This window comes from Callorhinus ursinus, unplaced genomic scaffold (genome assembly GCF_003265705.2).
Source record: "Callorhinus ursinus isolate GAN/ISIS: 27379988/994484 unplaced genomic scaffold, GSC_fseal_2.0 scaffold70, whole genome shotgun sequence".
Taxonomy (NCBI): domain Eukaryota; kingdom Metazoa; phylum Chordata; class Mammalia; order Carnivora; family Otariidae; genus Callorhinus; species Callorhinus ursinus.
In genome coordinates, this window is record NW_027397132.1 from 4,598,621 (window position 1) to 4,622,055 (window position 23,435).

Below are 23,435 nucleotides of genomic sequence, written 5' to 3' on the forward strand. Positions count from 1 at the left end.
ATGATGGTGATGGTGGTGATGGTGGTGGTGGTGGTGATGGTGGTGGTAGTGATGGTGGTGATGATGGTGGTGGTGGTGATGATACTGATGGTGATGGTGATGGTGGTGATGGTGCTGGTCACCATGATGGTGGTGATGATGGTGACGGTGGCAGTGGTAATAAAGATGGCAGCTGTAAGTAAGTGGCCAAGAGGATAGACCTCGAACCGTGTTGCCTGGATTTCAGATTTCTGTTTATCGGCTGACCATGGGCAAGTCACTGAATCAGTCTGGGCCTCCATTTCCGTAACTGTGAAATGGGCGTTGTAAGAGCACACCCCTCTGGGGGTCGGGTAGGCACTAGGTTAACCATTGCGTGTAAGGGCTTAGCCCTGGGTTTGGCTGGTCATTGACGCTCAGCCAGTTGCTACCTCTGTCCTGCCTGTCTCACTGCCAAGGGCACAGAGAGGAAGCCCTCTGCTCAAGGTCACCCAGCTGGTGGTCAGGAGGTGGGACGTGAGCCCAGGCCTGGCAGGCCTGTGCCGTCACCACCAGGCAGCCTGGCCCTAAGGCTGATCTGGGAACAGGCAGGACATGATGAGCCTGGAGCGCGCCCGAGGCCCGGCCCCTGGCTCCCTTGCCTCGCCCTGCAGCAGCCTGAACGGAGCAGACAGAAAGCCGGAGCGCACAGAGCAGGTTGGGCTCAGGCCTCCTGGGACAGACAGTCCCTGTGGACTCAGGCCCCCCAAAGTGCAGGCTGGGACCTGCAGGGCCGGAAGAGCGCGTCTCCATTTCCAGGCCCCCAGCCCTCTCTGCCCCGCCCGAGGAGGGGCCATGCCCCCTTCCCCTGAAGGCAGACAGCCTCCCTGTGTACAGGCTGAGGGTCAGGGCCCCTGGCACCCCTGTCTCACAGGGCACGAAACCAGGGTGACTTGCCCACGGTGCCGTAGGCCATCCGTGACCAAGCCAGGATCAGCACGAGGTGCGTCTGCCTCCGAGCTGGCCCCGCACGGGCCTCGTGGCTGGCTGCCGTGGGCCAGGGTGTAATCTGGGCTGGGGGTCCCTCCCTGCAGAGGCCCCGACGAGGATGGGGAGGAGGCGGCCCCAGGGCCGAGGCAGACACACGACAGCCTCTACCGTGTGCACATGCCCAGTCTGTACAGCTGTGGGAGTAGCTACGGCAGTGAGACCAGCCTCCCAGCCGCGGCCCACACCGTCAGCAACGCCCCAGTCACCGAGTACATGTGAGCTGTGCCCTGAGCTGGGGGCGGGGGGCGGGGGGCGGCTCAAGACCGCGGGGTCATGCTAGAGCGTGCTCCCCACCCCCTGGTGCTGCCAGGGCTGCCGGTGCGGTCGTCCAGGCAAACCCGGGTCGTGGCCCCAGTAAGGCCGCTCTGTTAGAGGGAGGCTGGGTCTAGGGTGCAGGGATGCCGTGGCTGGGGGTGGGGGTGGGCCGCGTGCAGGCCGGTGATGAGGAGGCCCGGGGTCGGAGGTGGGTGGCAGAGCAGGGGGGCTGCCTGGCTCCGGAGCAGCCTTGGACGGGCGCTGGGCCTGCCGAGGCTGGCCGCCACTCACGGCCCTCTCTCCTCACTGTGCAGGAGCCAGAATGCCAACTTCCAGAACCCCCGCTGTGAGAACACCCCCCTCATCGGGCGCGAGTCCCCGCCGCCCTCAGTAAGTCTCAGGCCTGGGGGGAGGGGGGGCGCCTGTGAGCCTCCAGCGCCGGGGTGAGGGCTCTCCGGTGGCCGTCTGGCCCGAGGACACAGTGCCGACTGGGCCCACAGGCTGGCCTGGAGGTACCCTGGGGCCCGAGTGGGCAGTCGGGGGCCAGCTGCCTGGTGGGTCAGCTTGAGTCCAAAGGGGCCCTGGCTTCTCCTTTCCCAGTCTGGTCCACTCTGCTTTCATTTCCCTCATTGACTTCCTGAGCTCAACCCAGGACTCAGCCTCGGGCTCCTCCAGCTGCTGTCCCTTCTGGCCTCAGGGATGAGACAGAAAAGAGGGGACAGGGCAGTTTGGTGCCAAAGAGAAGGAGCTTGCTGACTGACAGGGGCCCCGGGGGCCTTCCTGGAGGTGGTGGCCTGCAAAGGACAGGGCCAGAGAAGCCGAGGGCCACTTGCCTTGAGAAATGTGTGCCTGGGCAGGAGCCCTGCGGTGCCCTAGGCCCGGACCAGGGTCATTGTGGGCACACAAGCCATCCGTCATGCCCCAGCGGCACTGTGCTCCGGCCCCCTGCAGCCTGGCGTTCAGGCGGCTCTCTCTCTCTCTCTCTCTCTCTCTCTCTCCTGCGCCCCTGCCCCCACCCCGGGCCCTCCTAGCGCTATCTGGCGGCCCTGGACTCTGACAGCCATGCAGGCTGGCAGTTTAAGCCCATGGATAGTGCCCGAACGCTGTGGTGGCCGTGCCCTCAGAGTGACAGGTATTGACCCCCCAGGTGGCCCGCCCTGCACCACCTGCCCACCGTGCCTCTACCTCATGCTCTCCGCTCACGGCTGCCCCCTCACCAGGGCCGGCTTCAGGGCTCTCTCGGCTCGGCCCCTGCTGGCCAGCTCTGGGTCATCACAAGCCTGTAGACTTGTCAGCCCCCGGCCCAGCCAGAGCCCTTGTGCTGGCCTTGGGCCCGCCACCCTCCCATCAGGGGCAGTCAGCCCCTCCCTTACTCCTGGCCCAGCTGCAGGCCGTCACAGTCGGCCTTGTCACCTCCCAGCAAGGAGACCATCTCTGCAGGCCCGAGGGTGTGCCTGCGCCTGGCGCCTAGGCTCGGTGAGCTCGCTCCCTGGGGTGTGGCCAGCAGGCCCGGCCCTTGAGGTGTCACCCTGCATGTTTGGAGGTGCACACAGGTGCATGCAGGCAAGCCGTCCCCCACGTCTGCGCGTGCCTGCTTGGGCTCCTTCAGGGTCTGGGGTGCTGCCCCCGCCCCCTGCTGCATGTCCGTGGAATGACATGGCTCCCGGGTGCCACGGCGCCTCCTCCCCACAGCGTCTTGGCCGCCCGACCTGGCACTCACAAGCTTCTCCCCACACCCCAGGAGTTCCAGGAGGGCTGTCGGGGCCCGGGAACAGTGTCCTTCCTCATCTGGGGGTGGCGGTGTGGGCACTCGGGTGTGGGGTCAGCCTGCCACGCTCCCCACCTCTGTGGCGACGCTTGGCACACGCCTTGGCCTTTGTTCACACCCCCTCGTAGCACACGCCTCCTCCATGTGTGTGCCTCACGAGGACACCCGCACACACGTGTGCACCAAGCGCCTCGTGCTCTGGGTGGGATGAGGGTAGAAGAGGGTGTGCCGTCTGTGCCCTTCTCCCCGCTGCCTCCATCCCTGCGTCCGGGAGCCGGCGGAGGAGCCCACGCTTTGTTCCCGACCTGAGCAGGCGGCAGCATCCCCCAGCCTGAGGGGCCTGTGGGACTTTTGGAGCCCCCCCGTCCGCAGGGTCTGGGGCAGAGTGGCCGTGGGGCCTCCTCGTTCCCGGGGCCTGTGGGCCATCAGGGACCCCCTGACCTTTTCTCGAACCCAGCCTGATTCCGCCTTTGCGCGATGCTCTCCTCCTGGCTCCTCGATCAGGATCCCGCGGCGGGAGGAAACCTCCCCGCGTCCCCTGAGCCCAGCCCTTGAGGGCAGCCTGCGTGTGGCCTGTAGGTCCTGCGCACGTGGGGTGCGGCTGGGGAGCCTCCAAATGCTGGCCTTTTGTAGGGCAGAGCTCTGCCTGGCCCGGTGCCCAAGTGCCTGAGTGCGCTCCCGTCCCTGGAAGAGGCGGCTGGTCCCCATCCTGAGCCTGGGGCGCGGGGGGCCGGCCCTCTGCTCATGGAGCCCCTCCGCTGGGGCCCCGCCAACCGTGCCACCGCCGCCCCGTCCTGCCCGCAGGGGTGCTTCCGGCTCACCTCGCCAGGGCCCGCGTGGCCGCGCCCAGCGCCCCACTGACCCCCTCTCCCCCCCTGTCTCCCTCCAGTACACCTCCAGCATGAGAGCCAAATACCTCGCCACCAGCCAGCCTCGCCCCGACTCCAGCGGCAGCGGCCACTAGACAGCCCCGGCCGGCCACCCGCCCACGTGCCAATCGCCCTACCCCTCCCCGTGCCAGCACTGCCGCTCCCGCCCGTGACCACCCGCCGGACACTCTGCACGCCCACCAGGCCCGCTGCAGGCACCCTCGCCCCTGCCCTCCCCTTCCTGCAGGGGCTCCCCTTGGGTCATGCACCTGGACACGGGAGCGGTTCCACCAACACGGGGCCCCCCAGCTCCCCCCCACGCCCCTCTGCCTCTGAGGAGGGGGATTCGCAGAGCCCCGCTCTGGGCCGGACTCGGTGCTGTGTCCCTGACGCTTACTCCGCAGCAGGCCGACCCATGGAGCCGTCTTCTCCTCCGCTCGCGCCCAGCCTGCTCTCTCCCGCCCGCAGCTCCGATGGCTCGCCCGCGCCCTCCAGGCTTCCCCGCGTCACTTCTTGCATTCACAGGCCGTGCAGCGCTCGCTCTGCGCTCGGCACGTGTGCGCTCACCGCCAGGCTCCTGCACAGAAAGTTCCCGGGGAGCTCCTTCTCTCAGTCCACCTGACCACAGGCCCCCTCCTGCCGGTTGCCAGAAGCCTCCTGCCCAGCACCGCTCTCTCCCCCAGCACCCGCCCTGCCCGTGGAGCCCAGCCCTGCACGGCGGCAGGGGGACGGCAAGTGCCGCGTCGAGCCCAGGCTGCTCACCCAGTGCTGGCCGCCGCCTTGGTGCCAAACCCTCTCCCCCGCCCCAAGACTTGGCAGCTCGTCTGGTTCATTTTTGCACTAACCACATTTGTCATCCTAGGGCAGGCGGGGCTGCCGGCCAAGCAGCACACTCCCCTTCTCGGTTCCCTCTCTGTCCAGGACAGGCACACGTCCCGAGCCCGGCCGGGGGCTGGACCCGAGCTGGCTGTGAATGTGCCCTCGGCCCCTGCCGCCCCCCCTTGGGACTAACCACTAACCTCACCCAGCCTCCGCGGGCACCCCTGGCCGACCCAGAGCCAACAAGTCTCACCCCAAGTCCAGGCCAGAGATGAGGCCTAGGCCGGCCGGCTGGGAATCAGGCTGGAGTAGCCGTTTCTTCTTGGGGTGCTGCTGGGGAAGGGCTATAGACTGACAGGCAGCCTGAGAGCCTGCAGACCTGTCCCTGGGCAGGTGCTGCCCCAGACGACTGTGTCCTCGGGAACGAATGTCCCTTGGGCTGTAGGACTGAGGTCCGTGCGCCCTCAGTCTCCCTACCTGTGAAGTGGGAACAAGGCTTCCCTAAGGTGCTTTGGCTTTAGTGTACAATGTTTGCTGTGTTTCCTGCCGTGGAGGGTGTGCCACCCCCAGATCAGGATGGGAAGGAAGCCCCCTGCCAGTCTCAGCCCTGGCCTGGCCACCGTGCGACAGAGGGTCAGGCCAGGGGCTACAGAGCACCAGGCAGCAGCCGCGTGGGAGGGTCCGGGCCGGGGTCCTGCAGCAGAAGGCAGGTAGCCGACCCAGCCTCGTTCGGCGTTGTGGGCTCTTCCTTCCAGAGCGGGGCGGTGCCCTTCCCTGGGACAGGCCTGGGGAGATGCCGCCCACCCTTCCTCCACCATCCTTTCTCTGTGCTGGTGTCTGGGACCAAAAGGGCACGTGGGCTGGGGGCCAGGCCACATCTGCCCGGCTTCTGGGGTCGCCTCTGCCCCGGGAAAGGAGGGGAGTGAGCAGGCAAACACCGGGGTGCCCCACGTGGGCCCCGGGGCCCTGAGCCTGGCCAAACCTCACTGCAGGGCCCCGTGTGCTCTAGGCCCCGCCTGGCCGTCATTCTGGGCCCCCACAGCCGACCTGCCCAGTTTTTCCTCTGGGCTCCTCCAGTGGCGAGAGCGGTCCTGGCCCAGTGTCAGGAGGGAGGCCCCAGCCGTCCTGCCTGGGTGCCTGCCGTGCGCTCAGCCACTGCTCAGAAGCACAAGCAGCCGCCCGCGGCCCTGGGAGGCCGCCCGCAATGTGAATGTACATAGCGTGAGAGCCCGGCGCCGCCGGACGGGCTGTGGACCTCGGCTGTCTTGCGAGTCCCCACCGTGTGGCGCGTGCGCGTGCGCGTGCCCCGTCTGTGACTGCATCGAGCTCCTTCTACTCACCGAGGTTGAATAAAGGAAAAGGAGAATCATCCAAAGGGGTTCAAACCCCAGCCTCAGTCTGTGGAGGGGAGCAGCTCCTGCCATTGGTTTTCTTTCTGTTCTAAGTTTTCAGGGTCCCCTTCCTAACCACCACCCATCCCAGTGACCTCTCCACATCTCTTCCCGGCCTTGCTCCCCAAAGGCCCTGCAGCATCTGGGGCGGGGGGGCGGGGAGTGCGGCCCTTGACAAAGTGGGTGGCCGGTGGGAGGGAGGAGCCTTGAAGCCCCACAGGGTCCAGCTGGCTCCCGGGCCCTGCCAGGCTGGGCCAGCAGGAGGTGGGGTCCAGGTGGGACATCTGGCCCACGGGGCTCCCCTGCCATGCCCACCCACCCCATCTCACTATGCAATTCCAGCCCAAGCACCATTCCCTACCTATCCGGGACCCCTGCCCAGCCCCCGGGGGGTGGGTAGCCTCCCTGGGCTCCAGCCGGGGGGCGGGCAGGGGCCAGGGCCTTCTGTGTGGGACTTGTTGTTTAACCATAATGGTTGTGCGCTGTGCCACTTTGTTATATATAACATATCGCTCAATATAATTTTGTTAAGACTCTGACCCTCCCAGTTCCCCTCCTGGCCCTCGCCCCCTCCCCCCCCCGCAGTGTGGTTTAGGGCCCTGAGCGGGAAGGGGGAACTTGGGCCCGAACCACTCAGCATCTTCCTCCGGCACCTTCCTCCAACCTCCGTAGGGCCATGGCTGTCTGTGCTGTCGCTGTGTTTTTTTATTTTTGTTTTTGTTTTTTAACTGGGTTTGGGGTTTGATTTTTATTTCTTTGGGGGCTTTATTTTTCTTGGCAGATAACTAAAAATCTCGTCAATGTAATTTCTGTGGTTTCTATTCAGCTTGGGTTTCACGTTTTAAAATAAACAAATTTTAAAAAACAGGGCTCTTTCTCCGAGTTGATTTGGCTCTTACCGGAGTGTGTGGGCAGTGTGGTCGCGTGCTGCGGAGCCAAGGGGGGTGGGTGGGGGGCAGCCCAGTTCGCAGCAGGAGGAGGTGGGGGTAGGAGCGGGGAGCCGACCCAGGAGTAGGGGAGTGGGTTGCCGGAGGGGCCGGAGCGGTTGTCTTGACATCCTGAAAGCCTCACTTTGCAGGCTGGACATGCCCTGGGGCGGCCCAGGGTGCCTGCGCGGAGTGCCCTCCGGCCACCTGGGGAGGGGACAGGTCTGGGGTGGAGGGGGCCACGTAGGAGCAATGGTGGGTGCCCGGGAGGGGCATTTCCTGAGCCCCACTGTGGGGGCATCTCCAGTCCCTGGCCTCCCCGGAGCCCTTCCCCCACCCCAGGCGGGATGGTGGTGGGAAAAGGAGGAAAGGAGCCCCGGTGTGCGCTCGGAGGCCAGCAGGGACCCACCTGCCTCCAATCACGCACCCAATTGCCCACCCAAAGCCAAGACACAGGTGTCTCCTTGCCCAGCAACAGCCCGGCCAATGAGAAGCCGCCACCCGGGTCTCCTCCAATGGGCTCCTGTCCAGAGCAGCCCCGCCTCCCCTTGCCGCTATAGAGGCAGGCTCCGCCCCTTTACTCTCGTGGCGTTTGTGCATCGAGTGCAGGTGGGGGCTCCGAATTGCGGCGCCCGTTCCCAGCGAAGCTCGTTTTGCCCCCGAGATAACTGGCTGCTTTGTTTTGAAGGTTAACAGTCATTCTTGTTCTCATCTGAGAAGTGGGCCCCGGAAGGTGCCACATACTACAGCGCGGAGCCCTGGAGCGTTGCTGGGGAGCTCACTTTCCGCACAGGGGGCTCAGAGCCCCATGGAACTAGGGGGAGGCGCCCTTTGACCAGGAAAGCCTTGGTCTCCCGTGCCTGGGGCGCAGGTGGGCGAGGCACCTGCAAGGCCCAGTGGAGGACCCCAGGCTCTCCGGTGGCATTGCTGTGAGTCTGGGGGTGGGCAGGGGCGCGCTGGGGTCCCCCAGTCCCCGATTTGACCCGTGGCGGGGAGGGGAAGGGGGACCAGAACTGGTCAGCTCTGAAGAGGGGTGGACGCATTGGAAGCTTCTGAGGTGCCGTGTGGTAAGGAGAGTGAACTGGGGACATGGGGCCAAGGAACCCAAAACGCTGGAGAGCCCAGGCACTTGGACCTCAGTCTCCCTGTATGTCAGGGAGGGCACAGTGACATCCTGGTTCTCCAAGCGGCCACATTCCGTGGTTCACAGCCCCTCCATCTTGTAAGCCAGCAGTGGAGCACCTTTGGGTCCCTCGGTCTGACCCTGACTCTCCTGCCTCCCTCTCCCAAGGACCTCTGTGATTGCATTGGAACCACCTGGATAGTTCAGGATAATAATCTCCTCGTCTCGAGGTTCTTAACTACGAAGTTCCCTTTGCCATGAAGGTAACATATTCATCGGTTAGGGAGATGATGCGGACATCTTTGGGGGTTACTCTTCTGCCCCACAGGGGAAGCTGGTCTTGAGGATATCTGGGCAGCGAGAACAGCCTGTGCAAAGGCCCTGAGGCAGATTCACGCCTGGTGTGTTCACGCAAGGAAGCGAGGGTCACTGGAATTGAGAGCAGAGGAAGGGTGGTCCGAGAGGAAGCAGAGGTGTGAGGATCTCAAAGGCCCTGTGGGGTTCATAAGGCCCTGGAGACTGGCTCTGCAGGAGGGGAAGACGTGGAGCATCTGAGCGGACCGACACCACCTCTCGTTCGTTTTAACAGGACGGCCCTAGCTGGCGAGTTGGGAAGGGAGCCAGGGCAGAAGCAGGAGAGCAGAGAGGAAGCTCTGGCCACGGTGCAGGCCAGAGCTGAGGGCAGCCCAGGCAGGGTGCTGGCCAGCCGAGCAGTGGTGGGAAGGCCCAGGGTTCTGGAAGGAACACCAACGGTACTTTCTGGCACGCTGTGTGGGGGTGGGCGTGAGGTTTGGACGGAGCTGTGGCAGGTGGGGGTCTGTGGTGTCAAACGGAGATGGGCAGCTGGGGAGGAAGCAGGTTTGCGACCAGGGGGTCAGTGGTCCACTTTTGGACATGTTGAGCCTAAGATGTCTATTGGGTCCCCCCGGGGAGATGTGGAGAGCAGGGGGGACAGTGAATCGTGGGGGGTCAGGGGAGAGCACCGGGCGGCGACGGTCAGCCGGAGCGTTTGTCTTGGGTACCGCGTTGAAAGCCATGAGCCAGGGTGACGTCCCCCAGGGAATGGGTGCCAAAGAGGAGACAGCAGAGCCCGTGTTTGAGGTCGGGAGTGGGGAGGAGCGAGGCAGGGAGGGTCCAGGACAGGGGGCATCCCGAGAGCCGCACGAAGACAGTGTGGAGGAGAGACAAGGGACCCTGTCGCAGGCTGCCGATGGCCAGGTTCCACGAGCACAGGAAGTGACCCGTGTGTTCAGCCGCCTGGACACCACTGGGGTCTTGGACAAGCGCAGGTGTGATGAAGTCTGATGGCTGGCTCGGGAGAGCCTGGGGAAGGTCACGGGGATAGCTCGTCAGTGGAGTGGCCTTCCTGAGTCACCAAGAAGGGTGGGACCCAAGTCCATAGGAGTGTGGCCCCCCCTGCTGGCCTAGTGGTCAGAGCATTTGGGCAGCGGGTGGGGGGGCTGGGGGGGGTCTCATGAAGTAGGGAGGCCAGAGGAAGTGGTGGGGGCTGGGGGCAAAGAAGGTACAGCCCCCCCCACCCTGGGGCTGTGGGAGAGCCAGAGAGGAGGGACAGAGCGGGGACAGGAGATTCCCCAAGGGCCCGAGGCTCCATCTGGAACTCAGGGTGAGACTCCCCGGAGGGCAGTGTTTGCGTCCAGCTGAGCAGGCGCGGAGGGCAGGTGCAGGAGGTCAGACACCAGAGGCTTGGCTGAGAGAGGGCGCGGAAGCAGGAGGCCAAGGGAGGTGAAGGTGAGTTCACGGGCCTGAGTGGAGCCGGGACTTCAAGCAGGGTAGGACGAGCCCATGAGGTGTGAGGGGGCTGGGGGTCCAGCAGGGTCGGGAAATGGGAGGGAGGGAGCTGGACCGACGAGAGGTGGAGGCAGAGTGGGGTCGCAGGGCAGGCAAGGTCTGGGGAGTGACGCAGGAATGGACGCAGGAGCAGGGTGCGAGAGAGAGCCTGTGTGAGCCAGGAGCCAACCTTTTCCGGAAGGAGGGGCCTGCGGATCCCCACAGTGGGCGGCAGGCGTGGTGATCCCACCACCGGCGAGGCCAGGAACGAGGAGGGTCTGTCGGTGGTGGAAAGAGCGTCTCTCCAGGAGTGAGCCAGGCATGTCCAGCAGGGGGCGCTGGGCCCTCAGAGGACGGGAGACTGCGGGGGGACCTGTCCAGGAGCTCGGGACATTCTGCATTCCCTGCCAGTCCCCCTGACCACGGCGCGGCGGGTCTGGGGCTCACTGTGGCTCTGCTGAGGGGACGACCCAAAGACCCCGCCAGGACGGGCCACAAGGACGTGCAGCGACCAGCCCCGCATCAGAGCCAGGGCGCCGGACGGCGGCCGGTGTGGCTGGCTGGAGCTTGCCTCTCGGCCTTACACGTGCTACACGAACCACATACTGGTAAGAACTTCCAGGTTCGTGATGTGAACTTCGAAGGGCAAGGATGGGGCGTGCCCCGGGGGTGCTGGGGGGTCCTGGGGAAGGTGGGTTTGGGCAGGGAGAGAAACCACCAGCTCTCACCACCAGCTGGTACCCAAGGACCGAGGTGGATTGCACCCACCCTGAGGCTGGGGGTCCCAGAAGCCTGCCCGGGGCCAGTAGGGGGCACGTGGAGGCGGGTAGCACAGCTCTCAGCCCTAACTCAGTACGCTGACAGAACCTCGACCACCGTGAGGGGGCTCAGACAGGAGCCCACCCCCACCCCAGGCCCCTGGGTTCCTCCTAGTGATGGACCAAGTGCCGGGCTCAGAAAGGGCTTGGGAAGCGGTCACCCCCGAGAACGTTCGGCCAGGCCGGGGCTGGGGTGGGCAGCAGCTGGACGGGCCAGTTGGTCTGACAGAAAGATGGGGCTGGCTCTGGTCATCCCCCGACCCCCAGCCCAGGCCCAGAAGGGGCAGGACTGGCTGAAGCCCCCAGCAGGGAACGGAGCCTTACGGCGACCCAGTCCACTGCCTGTCCTCCCTCCCAGCCTTCCAGGCACCCTGAGCAGTGCCCCCTCCGCACCTCTGCCGGGCTGTGCCGAGACCCCGACGGCCACCTCTCCCACCCCGCCTCTGGAAAGCCCTCCTTTCCGTCCCGGCTCAGACGCACCTCTGGGGCCAGTGGGCGGGGATGGCCCCCGGTGAAGGGTTGAAACTGAGCAGGCGCAGGCCCGGCCCCGCCCAGACCTGGACCACGGAAGCCGAGGGGCGGGGCCGGGGGGGGGCACCCAGCAGCCCTCCTGGTCGCAGTGTTATCTTGCAAACCCACAAATGACGGGCAGTTTGGGGGAGAGCAGGACACTCCTCAGTCCTGCCCTGGGGGAGGGCGAGGTCAGCACTTTTCCTGTGTGACTCATCTTGGGGGAGGGCCCCTTCCTCACACCCCTGAGGGCAGCAGATGGGAGAAATCTGCCCCTGCTGGACCTGCTTCCCCTTCTGAAGAGGAACCAACCTCCCCCCTCCCCCCCCCCAGCTTTTCCTTGAGAAGAGGGAAGGGCCCCAGGGCTTGAGCCCCCCTGGATGCCTCCCAGACCCCGGAGGACATTTATCCCCGTTCTCAGACGAAGGCCTCAGCTCCCAGGGCCTCCTCCCCACACAGGACAGTTTGGACCAGCTGTGACGACCACGTGACCAGGTACGTCCCCAGCTCTGGGGCAGGCTCCACCTGTCCCGGCGAGGGCTGCATGGCCACGTGTCCCAGGGCCCCGCCAGCTCTGCGGGGAGGCTCCTGCCAGTCGCTGGGCCCTGGGTTGACACTGGGGCCAGGGCAGGGGGCTCCTCTGACTCCCCCCGGGGTGTGGGGGGGGGGCAGGAAGGAGGCCCTTGGCATCTGCCCGCAGGTGGTTGCCCGCCAGAACCTGAGCAGCCCCCTTTCCTCAGCATGTCCGCGAGAGAGTACCCTCCGGACAGGGATCAGGCTGTGATGCTGAGGTCCCCTCATGCCCCCCCCGGTCCCCGTCCCTGTCTCTGCCCACACCCCCGGGACAGCTGCCCCTCCAGCCCTTCTGCAAACCCCACTCCACTGACTCAGGGCTCCACAAAGCCAAGGTGGGGTCAGGCCCTGGCCAGTTGCCCCCAGGCCCGAGGAGCTGCCAGCAAACCTTGTGAGGAAGGGGGGGGGCCTCCTGGGCCACACGCTGCACGTGGGGGTGCTAGGTGAGCATGGGGTTACCGGGATGGGCCTGGCATCGGCAGGTCAGGGGTGGGGACAGGAGGCGCTTTGCAAACACTTGTCTTTATTCTGACATGTTGAGAAGGTTAACTGTGGAGCAGAGCGGCCAACGTGGAGGACCCGGGGGGCAGCGGGGGCTCCGTGTGAGGAAGAGGGAGTGCCGGCTCCCCCCCCCCCCCCCCCCCCCCCCCCCCCCCCCCCCCCCCGCAAGGCTGCATGTGACGAAGAGCGAGCCACAGGGAGCAGGCAGAAAACAAGGTCGGTGTGAATGCTCGTCCAGCCTCCGTCCAGCTGGCCTGGGGGCCCAGCGCCGGGACCAGTCCAGGCATGGAGCCCCTTCACAGAGGCGAGGTTGAGTGTGGGGTCCCCGGCCCAAGGGGAGGCCAGGATCCAAGACCACCAGGCCTCTGAGTTTCAGCTCTTTACCACCCCCGCCCGCTCAGTTGCCTGACCTTGGCTGTCACTGGCCCTGAGGCTTTTAGTTTTGCCATCTGCAAAATGGGACAAGAATATGGCCTCTTGTGGGTTTGGGATGGGGATGAAGCCAGATAAGGAGGTCCCAGGCTGGGCCCCCGCGAGCTCCCTCCCTCCTCCAGGGCAGGCTAGGCTCACACAGGCCGGAGCTACAGACCCTACAGGCTGCTCCTCTGGGTGAGACCTGCCGATCCAGCCACCCCACGACCACTTCCACGGTGCCCTGGGCTGGCCGCGCCTCTCCGGCACCTGCAAGTGGCTCTTGGGAGTCCCTTCTAGTCCACCTCCCCCACAGGAGCGCAAACAAGCCCCCAGGCCCCCTGGAGCCCCTCCGACAGACCTGTGACAGACCTGTGTCTCTGGCCCAACTTCCAGCAAGACCAGGACCCCCCGGGGTTGCCCCAAAGAGCACCTTTATTCACAGCAAAGGACGTCACCATAGCAACCACACTTCAATTCCCTGAGAACTTTTCCATTATCATTCACTTTCCTAGCTATGTGTTTGCGGAAAGAAAAACAGAAGACAACACACCCCACAGGCCTGGTGGGCCAAGCTGGGCCTGCGGGAGACAGGCCCTGTGCAGGACGGGGCGCGGGCAGTCCGGAGGCTGGGACATATAAATACGTGGAGTGGCAGACATTTTCCTCCGTTTAAACAACAAAGATTATCTCAAGTTTGGCTTCTGCTTTTTCTGATCCACAGAAAAGATAAAATAACCCCCCCACCCCACCCCCCCAAAAAAACCCCACAAACACCCTACCGTTTACCCACCCCCTTATGATAAACAAGCACAGTAAAAAAATACTGTCACAAATATTTACAGGCACGCCCACTATGGGCGACGTTCTCTCAGCTTCGGAGAGGAGATAAAATGCTCAGCTCTGTCTCCCCAGCACGGGGAGACAAAGAGACGTTGGTGAGGGAGGGCTGGGAGGGGAGCCCCTGTTCCCCTAGCCACACGGCCACTAGGGGCTTCCGGGGTTGGGGGGGGCGCTGAACCAGGTGCTGGCTGGTAGTCCTCTAAGTCCAGAGCTCAGCGGGAGAAGGGGGCTCGGGCCACTCCTCCCAAACCCAGCTTCCTTGCACTGAGCCTGGCTCAGCTGTGCTGGGGGCTCTGAGGCCCACCCCCCCCAGCACAGGGCCCGCACCCGACAGGGAGGGAAAGGCACCTGCATATCCCTGCAGAGCAGCCCCTGATCCTCATGCTGCCGAAAGACCCCGCAGTAATAAGAAAACTGCCCTCAGAGTGACCTCTGATACACATCCTCTGGGATGGGGCTCTGGAGCCCGCGGCCCCACGGGGCAGACAAGTGGCCCTTGTGCTTGCTTCTCGGCAGAACAGAACTGCCCAGCAGCCTGCTCCATGGACGGGCGCGCATGCGCGCGCACACACACGTAGGCACAGCCCTGGGGGAGCCTCGAATGCCAAGGCCAGGGCGGCACAACACAGGTCCCCGGGCCCTTTGGATACCAGGGGCGCCCGAGGACAGGGTCTCAACCACGGCTGCTAGAAGACGGCGCTGTGGGGACACCACGGTGTGTCCGGGTACAGGTGGCAGTGGATGGAGCGGAACCTGTGGGGACAGAGTAGGGGCAGGTCTGTGGGGGGGGGGGGGGGCCAGGGGGGCAGAGGGTGCTGAGCACCTATCTTCAGACCCACAGCAGCAGAGGGGCCCTGGTCCACCCTAAGCAAGGCTCCTGGGGGGCTGTACTCCCGCTGCTTCAGCGTACCAGCCCCAGCAGACCCCCCCCAGGGCACCCCTCCAGCCCCAGCCGTTGCCCCAGCAGACACCCCCCCAGAGAACCCCTCCAGCCCCAGCAGGCCCCCCCAGGCACCCTTCTGGCCCTAGCAGATCCCCTAGGGTGCCCCCCAGCCCCAGCAGACACCCCAGGGTACCTCTCCAGCCCCAGCAGACACCCCAGGGTACCTCTCCAGCCCCAGCAGACCCTCCAGGGAGCCCCAGCAGACCCCCTTAGGGCACCCCTCCAGGCCCAGCAGACCCCCCCCGAGAACCCCTCTAGCCCCAGCAGACCCCCAACGTAAGGCCCAGCCTCTATCTGGACCTGCTTCCTCACCTGGACGGGTCAGCCTCCACCGAGAAAGGCCCCTTCATGTGGATGGCATTCCGCTTACTCTCAAACATGCCGTAGCTGAGGGTCACCTGTCGGGGGGGGAAGGGAGGGCCTGGCTGAGACCAGGAGAGGCCCCCATGTCCCTGGCTTTATCCACGGCTGCCCATTGGGTTCTGTGAGAGGGGACAGCCTTGCCTTCTGCCCTCCCTTGGACCAAGAAGGCAGGCCTGTGAGTCCCACTGTACCATACCCCACCTGCTCTGCACAACCCAGGAATGAAGTCTAGGGTGGAGGCCTCAGCAAAGGCTAGCGGAATGCCTGGCCAGGGCCAAGAGAACCCCCAAACAGCAGAGTAGGTGTCCCAGGATTCGAGCAGGGTCCCGCTGGTGGGGGGTGTGGGGGGTGGGTGTCCGAGGGGCAGCCAACAGTGGCGCCCTTCCTGACTTCCCTGTTTAAATCAGTGACTCCATCCTCCCCCCACCATACCACTTCGTTTGGTTGGATTTTCCCCTTCCCTCCTGGGCCTGGGAGGTGCACCTGCTCATGGAGCTCCGAGGCGGGCACCTGCTGCAGGTTCTCCAGGTGGGAGTGGAAGAGCCCGCTGCGGATGAGGGGCACACCCAGCAGGGCCTCCACGATGTAGCCGATGGTGCAGTCATCCGGCAGGCGGATCCGCTCGGCTGTGCTCATGAAATGGCCCCTGCTGCAGGAGGACAGGGCCCGACCCATGAGCAAAGGCGGGAGCTGGAGGCCTACTGGGAGCTCAGTCAGACCCAGCCAGCCAGAACCCAGCCGGGGATGAAGAAGCCAGACCCGGGAGGAGAGGAAGGGAACATGCCCCCGGCGGAGCAGGATGTGGGTCAGAACACTGACCAGCTGGCCGGTCAGCAGCTCCGTCCCTCCCAGAGCCCCCGCACAGCACCCTCCTCTCAACCGGCTAGATAACTCCGAGTCGGGGTTACCGGGCGAGCAGAGAAAGGAGTCCTGCCCGATGGCAGTGACCGGTGGGGTGCGTGCGGGGTGGGGTCGTGACTCAGCCCACCCGTGCATGTGAGGTTGGGGACACCCGCTGCTGGGAAGGCCTTGGGACCCAGGGCAGGCTCACCCTGGGGCCCAAGGGCACTCACCTGGCCCACGGGCTCATCTTCAGGGCCAGCCCACGGCTGATGCAGAAGCCTGCCCCACCAGTGGCAAACCAGAAGTGGACAGGGCGCTGCGGGAGGGGAGCGTGGTGAGAGACCCTCACCCCGAGCTGCAGGGACCCCTTAGGCGTCCTGGCCACCCAGCTCGGGCCCACGAGGGCGGCGCGCTCACCATCTTGTTCTCGCTGACCCTCTCTGTGGCCTGGATGGGCCTGTCCAGGCTGGGCTTGCCGATGTACACGTCCTGCGTGTGCGGGTAGCCCGCCAGCAGCCGCAGCAAAGCCCTGACGTTGACGTAGTTGTCGTCGTCCACGTGGCAGAACCACCTGCGGAGAAGCCACGGGGAGAGCGCGCGCACATGTCAAGGGCTGTGGACCGCCAGGGCGGGGACCTGCAGGGGACGGGGCGCGCTCCTCGGGACACTCACTTCCTCCCCGATTCGATGAAGTGGTCGTACTCCACCGCCATCTTGCAGGACAGCGCCTGGCGGCTGTGGGCAGCCGAGCAGTTGGTGTTGACCACGTTGCCTGGGAGCAAGGGAGGGGGCTGTAAGCGGGTCTGAGCCGGCTCCGAGGGGTCAGCGACCAACACCCCCGCCTCCCGCCCTGAGAGCGGAGCGGAATGGAGCGGGTGACCGTCCTAGGGCGCCCGGGGTTCAAGCTGTGCCCTGCGGCGGCCTCCTCCTGCTGCCCACTCCCCAGCACAGGGCTCACGCCCGGTGATCACGCTCCCCACCCCCCCCCCCCCCACCCCCCCCGGGCAACCCCGGCCCGCCCCGGCCCGCCCCTGCCCATTCAGGCGGCTTTTTCCCAGCACCGGCCACCTGTTGCCGCCACATCAGCTCAAAGGGCCCTGGGAGCTGAAAGGACCTCATTTGCATGAGAATTGGGTGCCCCCCCCACCCCCCGCGATGGGGCGGGGCATTGAGCAAACCAGTTGAGTAAACTGCTCTCTCTGGCCCGTGGCCTCCGTGACCTCTCCGGAGGGGAGGGGGGAGGGGCTAGTTCCTTCCAGGAGTGGAGCCCCCCCCCCTCCCCGGCCTCCCCACGTCCAGGGCTCACCCGTGCGCCTGGCCAGGGCTTCATCGTCCCCATCGGTGAAAATGAACGTCTGGAAGGAGAAACGTGGCCTTGAACAGGCGGCTCTGTGTCCCCCAGCCCCGGGCCACTGAGGGGGTGCAGGGCCGGGCACCCTGAGGCTTCAGCAGCTACAGCTCAGTCACACCCACTCTCCACCCTTCCACGGGCCTCAGTTTCCCCACATGCACCCACGTAGGTGGTCTCAAGTGTCCAGCCTAAATAGAAGCGGGGCCGGGACTCCTGCAGACCCCACCCCACCCCCATGTCGACAGCTGGGCCCAAGGTCGCCTGGCGGCTGTGCCGGCACGAGCCAGGTGGGGCGCCCCGCCCACCCGCCAGGTAACCAGCTCCTCGCCCGCCCCGCACACCTGGCAGGGCACACACCCTTATTGACACAGCGCCCAGCCTGCGGGAGGGGGCAGAGGGCTGCGGGGGGGGGGCGGCAGGCGGAGGAGGTCGGCTTTGGGAAGCCAAGTCTCAATCAGTCAGGGACAAAGGCCTCTGCTGGGCGGCTGCCAAGCCCTGGCGGACAAAGGGCCCGGAGGGAGGATGAATCACCAGGCATTGTCCGCCAGCTTTGTCCTGGGCCGCACGGCGAGGGGTGCCGGGCTGGCCTTAACTCGGCCGCGTTAAGCGGGAGTGGCCGCGCTGCCCATTACCATACAGCTGGCCTGGTTAACTGGGCTGGGCGAGAGGTCCGCCGGGCAGGGGTGCGGCCACAGCACTGCAGTCCTCGGGGCTGGGCCTTCAAGGCCGGACCCCCACGCCCCGGCCGGTGCGATTAGCCGGCCAGGTCACCTTCTCTGAGACTAAGAAGGCACCACTGTGCTCTGGAAACTCCGACAGTCAGGAGGGTTGAGGTGGGAAACGGCGGGTGCGCCACCCCGCGGCTAAGCACCCCCCCCCCCCCCCCCCCCCCAGCTCAGGCAAGGAAATCCAGGCTGGCAGACAGGCTTTGCCCAAGGCCACATCAAGGCTCTACCTGGGCCAACACAGCACCACCCCTGCCAGGATCGCTCCAAGGAAGTGGGGGGGGGGCACCAGGGCGGAGCCAGGAGCTGCCGGCACCCGCCTGGGCCCGTCAGCACACGGGGAGGAATGTTCCTTCCTCTGCCCGGCCCGCCCAGCGCGTGCCGCCCAGCGCACCCAGGCCTGGCTGAATGCAAAGTCTGGGGCCTGGTGGGGGCGGGTGCTCTGAGCACAGGAAGCAGGAGACCCCCCCCACCTCCATGCCCACCAGACCTCAGTTTCTTTGTATGGGTCCAAGGAAGGATCTAGCATATGCAAGCCCAGAGAACAGTACATACCCAGCAACCTGGGAGACCCAGCTGGGGTCCCCACCCTCCTTTGGGCGGCCCCGGCTGCTTGCTGAGCCTGACCCCAGACTGGAGCCCAGACTCAGGTGAAGCCACAAGGTGCCGATCACAGGCTTAGAGCTGGGGAAGGGGCAAGCCCCGTGGACACCCTCTCCATACACGCACCCCCTCCTTCCAGAGCCCTGCAGGCACCCCAAGGCAGCCCGCACGCACAGACTCGCACCCAGCCCCCCACCCACTCCCCAGCATCGCAGCCCAGGAATGCTGTGGGAGGCTGAGGCCGGCCAGTGCAGACGCGCCACTGCCGTCTCCGGATTAAAAGGAAAATGCTTTCTTAATGAGATCAAGCGGGGCCTGTTCTCCCGCGCTCTGGTGCTGCCCTAAAAACCCAGCCCAAGGCTACGGAGATTAAAGTCACCTTTGTTCAGCTGGGGGGAGAGCAAGGCGGGAGGCCTGGAGAGGAGTAAAGGGAGGGTGGGGCTGTCGGGGGTGTGAGGGTGCCAGGCCTCCCGTCTCCCCACATCAGAGCAATCGGCAGAGGAGGGGACACGCTGCCTGGCGGTTCAGAGCCTCAGGATCCTCCTCTGTCAAATGGGCACAACAAGAGCTCACCTGTACCCAGAGCGAAGCACGGACACTGACTCCCTTCTTTGGTCTCCCTAACGGCCCTGAGAAGTGGGCACTGTCACTACCTGAGTGGACACGGGACGCTGAGGACCAGAGAGGGGCAGCCGCCCGCCTGTGGTCATACGCTGGGGCAGACGTGGTGCCGGCCTAGCCCCAAGTGCCCCCAAGTGCCCCCAAGTGCCTTCCGGGGACTGAGCCCCTCCCCCCTGCCCGGCCAGGCCTCCTCCCCACTTCCCCGACGATGGGGCTGGAGGAGGAAGAGCAGGGCAGCAAGGGCGGCAGGGCTGGCCCAGAGCGGGCGGGGGGACACCCACAGGAAGCGGCATTGTTCCTGGAGCTGCGATTCAAAGAAACACAGGATGCCAAGCTCTCCCCCAGCAATTGTGGCCGCTGTGGTGGCAGCCGCCGCAGCCTGGCCCACTCCTGGGAGGGGGTGGGGGAGGGACGTGGGGGCCGAAGGTCCAGCCCCTCATCCTGGACTTTGAGGACTGTCTCAGTGTGGCCCCTGCTGACCAACCCCCACCCCCCATCACTCCAGTTGCTGGAAGTTTCTTACACATGCTCCATGCTGGTCCTGTCGGTCTAACTCAAATGGCACCTCCTCCAGGAAGTCCTCCAACCCTCCACGTGGGTCAGATGCCCACTCTCAGCTCGCACAGCCTCTCTGGGTTTCCCCCACCAAAGCCCTGACTTCTCTGCGTCTCCCCCATCAAACTGGGCCTGATTCACCATGCACAGGACTGGAAGAGGAGGGCCCCGGGTCATGAGAGTTTCAAGGACCCCCTCCCCCACAACGCGATGTGCAGCCTCTGGCTTGCTGTGACACATGAGCCGATGCTGGGGGCAGATGCGCAGCCTCTCCTGGGTGGGTTCAGCCAGGAAGAAGGAAACCTGAGTGGCCCTTCAACAGGGACCTCAGGGCCCGGGGGGAGTGACGGCCCCCACCCCCGACCCTGGGTAACTGTTGAGCTCATTCCCTCTGCCTCCAGGTTTTGCCAGTCCCCTTCCAGAGATGAGGCGACGGAGGGACAGAGAGGCCTCAGGTCTTGCCCAAGATTACCCACCTGGGCTGGGACTGGTACCCAAGACCCTTCGACCGCATCCCCTCTGCTGGAGAAAGCCCCCCAAGTCCAAGACGAGAGCTCGGAGCTGGTGGCGGCCCAGCGGGAGCCGAACGCTGCCAAAGGTCACCCAGCAGGGAGGCAGGGTCCTGGGGGGTAGGGTGCCTGGCTCAGGGATGGTGCCCCACAAGGGCTGTCAGTCAGGGATGGAGGGGGGGCCCGGCGGCCCTCTCATCACCAAGCAACCTGAGTGGCCAGCACGCCAGTGGCGGTTCCCATGGAGCGCAGAGCTGCGCACAAGAGGCCGGACGCCTTTCTCCGCTGGAGAAAGGGGCTTTGTTACCTTGCCCAAGCGGCCGGCGTGAGAGCCGCCGGGCGCTGGGAATCCTAACGGCCCGGCCGCCAAACAAAACCCACGGCCCCCGCCGCCCCCTCCCGCCAGCCCGCTGAGCCCCTGGGAAAGGGGTTGCTGCTTTCCCAGGAGGCTGCCATGGGGCTCCCAGGGCCCCCTCCCCACACTGGAACCAGAAAGAACCCTTCCCCACCCCCACCCCCCGGACCCCATCATGACCTCACCAGAACCCTGTCCCAAAACAGGGCTCAGCCACGCCAGAAGATCCCAGGCCTTGAGATTTAAACAGGGAGGAAGGGGTGTGGGGTCCTCTCTGAGCCCTCACCCCGGTCAAGGGTCCCTCAGCTTCACCCCAAATGCCCACTTAGTCCCTTGAATCTCCCAGCCCACGGCTGTTCCCTCACTACCCCTCCCCTGGCAGAGCCCACAATGCCCTGTCCCGCCCCAACCCAACCGTTCTGCTGCAGCCTCGAGGGAGATTTTCAAAGTGGGGTGTGTCTTTATTATGTGTAGGAAGCCAATGCTCAACTAGGGTGCAGTAAGCACAAAGTTCAAGGCTCCAAAGACTCCTGCGCTCTGGGGACAGGGTTTCTGCACAAGATCCCCAAAACCCAGTGCTCTCTTTGGAAATGGATTCTCCAGGGCTCACCAGCACATACCCCAACTCCAAATTATCTTTAACAATGACTTGTCCCCCATCCCATAGAAAAGACTCATATGAGAGAGGGGACCAGCCCTATACCGGGGGTTCTAACCCCCTACTCCACCACTCAGGAAAAAGTCTTCCTCCCCAGGGCAGGGTCTGAGCCCAGGTGGATGCCGCACGAAGACTCTGCCTTCGGGAGGTTTGGGGACAACAGCACCTTATTAATGCACTCCAATGCTTGGGTGGGGGGGAGAAACATCACAGATGCCTACCAAGCAATGGCAGCTGGTAGGATCAATTCACACTATCCAGGGCTCTGGAAGTTGGATGGGGTCGGGTCCCCCTCTGACACTTGCACAACTCAACGGGGAGAGTGGCCCCATCAGGCAGACCGGGCTGGAAAGGGATGGACTGGCGTCACTACCCCCACATAGTCCCGGTAGTTGGACAGATGTGCAGCCTGGCGCCCATCGGATACTGCCACCGGCTGCACAAAACGGCACCCCCCAACCCCGCCCAGGCCGTGGGGGCTCACCATCTCCTTGTGGCGCGAGATCCAGGTCTCCAGCAGCAGATCGAGGCGCGCGCGGTGAAACTTTCTGGTGGTCTTGACCGCGATGAAAACGTCGTGGGGCGCCAACGACTCGGCCGGGGGCTGTCGGTGGCCGTCGGCGGGGCGGGGAGCGCCCCCGGGCGGTGGGCGCGCGTCTCTGCGCGCGCGAGTCAGTAAGCTGAAGTACTCGGACAGACTGTGCACCTCGCGAGCGAGCGCAGCGGGCGCCGCCGCCGCCGCCGCCGCCTCCAGCCCGGGCGCCGGGGCCGCCCCCGCGGGGCCCGCCAGGCTGCGCAGCGCTCGCCGGCCGCGCTCTGCGGGCACAGGGGGCGGCGGCGGGTCGGCCGTGAGCACCAGCAGGCAGGCGAGCAGCGCGCCCGCCAGCGCCAGCAGCAGGCGTCGGCCGCAGCGCTTGAGCATGGTGGGGTGGCGGCCGCCGGCGCGCCCTGCCCGGTGCGCCCTGCCCTGCCCCGCCCCGCACACCGGCGCCGAGGATCCCGGGTCCCGCGGCGCGTTCAGCTGTCCACTGCCCGCGCGCCGCGCTCTTAAACCTCCCCGCCGGACTCCGCCCTCTGGGGGCGTGGTCCTCCGCGAGGCCCCGCCCCCACCGCGCTCTCACTGGCTCCGGGGCCCTGGGGCGGGGCCTCGCGCGGGTCGCCCCCCGAGAGTCGCAGCGCCCACGTGGGGCCGCGGCGGGGGTCTGGGAAAGGCCCGGCGGGCACTGCCGCCCCGCCCCCTGTGAGCACGTGCACGCCCCGCCCAGGTCGTCCCCCGCGGGCGGCCGAGGGGCGTGGGGCCTTGGGCCCGGCCCGCCCCGGTGGCCCCGAAGGGGAAGCCAGGCTGGCCAGCGCCGGCGGGGGCCGCATGGGGCGTCTGGCACGCGGAAGGGCGCGCCCGACCGGGGTTCTGGCACGGGGGCTTCAGGCTCCGCAGTCCTGCGGTGCACTGCCCCTCCCCAAGCCCGGCGTCCTCCCCTTGCGGTGGTGCGTGCCAAGAATAGGGGGCGGCGCCTAAGTGGACCTGAGCGCACCTAAGGCAGCGGTGATTAACGCTGAGGAGGAGTTGAGCCCCCCTCCCCCCCGCCGAGCCACGGGCAGGGACACGTGTTTCCACCGAGAAAGCACCTGTATGAAATTCCACCTTCAGCGCCCTAACCCCCACCCCCGCCCCGAGCTAATTTCCTCGAATTCCAGCCCGGCGGCGGGGGTGCGGAGCCGGTCCCCGAAGTCCTCCGGACGCCCCGTGGCGAGAAGAAACTGAAGTCGCCCCGCCCCTCGCGGGATGAAAGGCTGCTTTCTGTCCCATTTGGTCCCTCTGCGCTCAGGCCAGATGTGGCCCAGCTGTGCCCCCGCCCCGCCTCCCCGGCACACGGCGGCCCCCACCCCCAGGCCTTCCCACGGGCCGGGCCGGCCCACCGCACGAGCAGGGGCGGCAGGAATGCGCGCCAGCAGCCGGGGTGAGGGTGAGGGGCGAGGGGCCCGGAAGTGACCAGGGGGCCCCCTGGCGCGGGATCAGGGTCTGAGCTCCCTGCCCTCAGCATCTTCCGGAAGCGCAGCTGGGGGCGGCTCTCCGCTTGGCTGAGCCTCCTTCCCCTCCCTCTCGGCTGTGGCATCCCCTCCTCGGGAGGCCCTTTGCGACCACCAGGGCCCGGAGGCCCATTCAGCGCTCACTCTGCCCACAGGCCAGTTCTCCTCACAGCCCTTAGCCCTCTGCCTGCAATGGGTCCCCCTTCCTGCACTGAAGGTCAAGTGCAGGAGAACAGGGCGTAGTAGGTGCTCTGTATGGATTTACTGGGTAGAGATGT

At 65.8% G+C, this 23,435-nt stretch overlaps 2 protein-coding genes and 1 long non-coding RNA gene across 4 annotated transcripts in view; 2 read left to right on the forward strand and 1 right to left on the reverse strand.

The window, feature by feature from the left end:
* TTYH3 (tweety family member 3) overlaps positions 1 to 6,977 on the forward strand; it is a 29,804-nt gene extending 22,827 nt beyond the window's left edge. The window contains exons 12-14 of the mRNA XM_025863847.2: positions 1,053 to 1,223; positions 1,578 to 1,653; positions 3,921 to 6,977. Of these exons, the coding sequence (XP_025719632.1) occupies positions 1,053 to 1,223; positions 1,578 to 1,653; positions 3,921 to 3,995 (322 nt within the window). The 3' untranslated portion in view covers positions 3,996 to 6,977. The remainder of the gene's footprint in view (positions 1 to 1,052; positions 1,224 to 1,577; positions 1,654 to 3,920) is intronic.
* Positions 6,978 to 9,879: 2,902 nt separating this feature from the next.
* LOC141371385 (uncharacterized) lies at positions 9,880 to 11,766 on the forward strand. Its single transcript, XR_012376318.1, has 3 exons — positions 9,880 to 9,908; positions 10,359 to 10,555; positions 11,609 to 11,766. It is a non-coding gene; the product is annotated as an uncharacterized lncRNA (long non-coding RNA).
* A 588-nt stretch (positions 11,767 to 12,354) lies between these two features.
* Positions 12,355 to 22,160, reverse strand: LFNG (LFNG O-fucosylpeptide 3-beta-N-acetylglucosaminyltransferase). 2 transcript variants are annotated; one of them, XM_025863611.2, is made up of 8 exons: positions 21,614 to 22,160; positions 17,059 to 17,107; positions 16,425 to 16,524; positions 16,170 to 16,323; positions 15,983 to 16,068; positions 15,393 to 15,555; positions 14,859 to 14,944; positions 12,355 to 14,356 (listed from the first exon to the last, which is right to left on the reverse strand). In XM_025863611.2, the coding sequence occupies exons 1-8, from the start codon at positions 22,049 to 22,051 to the stop codon at positions 14,290 to 14,292; spliced, it is 1,143 nt and encodes a 380-aa protein (XP_025719396.1). In that variant the 5' UTR covers positions 22,052 to 22,160; the 3' UTR covers positions 12,355 to 14,289. The 2 variants fall into 2 exon arrangements, with proteins under 2 accessions (XP_025719396.1, XP_025719395.1); XM_025863610.2 differs by having other exon boundaries at positions 15,393 to 15,558; positions 21,614 to 22,159.
* Positions 22,161 to 23,435: the final 1,275 nt, after the last annotated feature.

Bases quoted from the DNA above. Each gene is read 5' to 3' on its own strand.
- LFNG (XM_025863610.2), bottom strand. From the start codon at position 22,051: ATGCTCAAGCGCTGCGGCCGACGCCTGCTGCTGGCGCTGGCGGGCGCG. The intron at 15,559-15,982 runs GTGAGTGCCCTT...GTCCTCCTGCAG, and splicing joins AAGATGAGCCCGTGGGCCAG to CAGGGGCCATTTCATGAGCA. The intron at 14,357-14,858 runs GTGAGGAAGCAG...CTGTCCCCACAG, and splicing joins GTGGAGGCTGACCCGTCCAG to GTTCCGCTCCATCCACTGCC.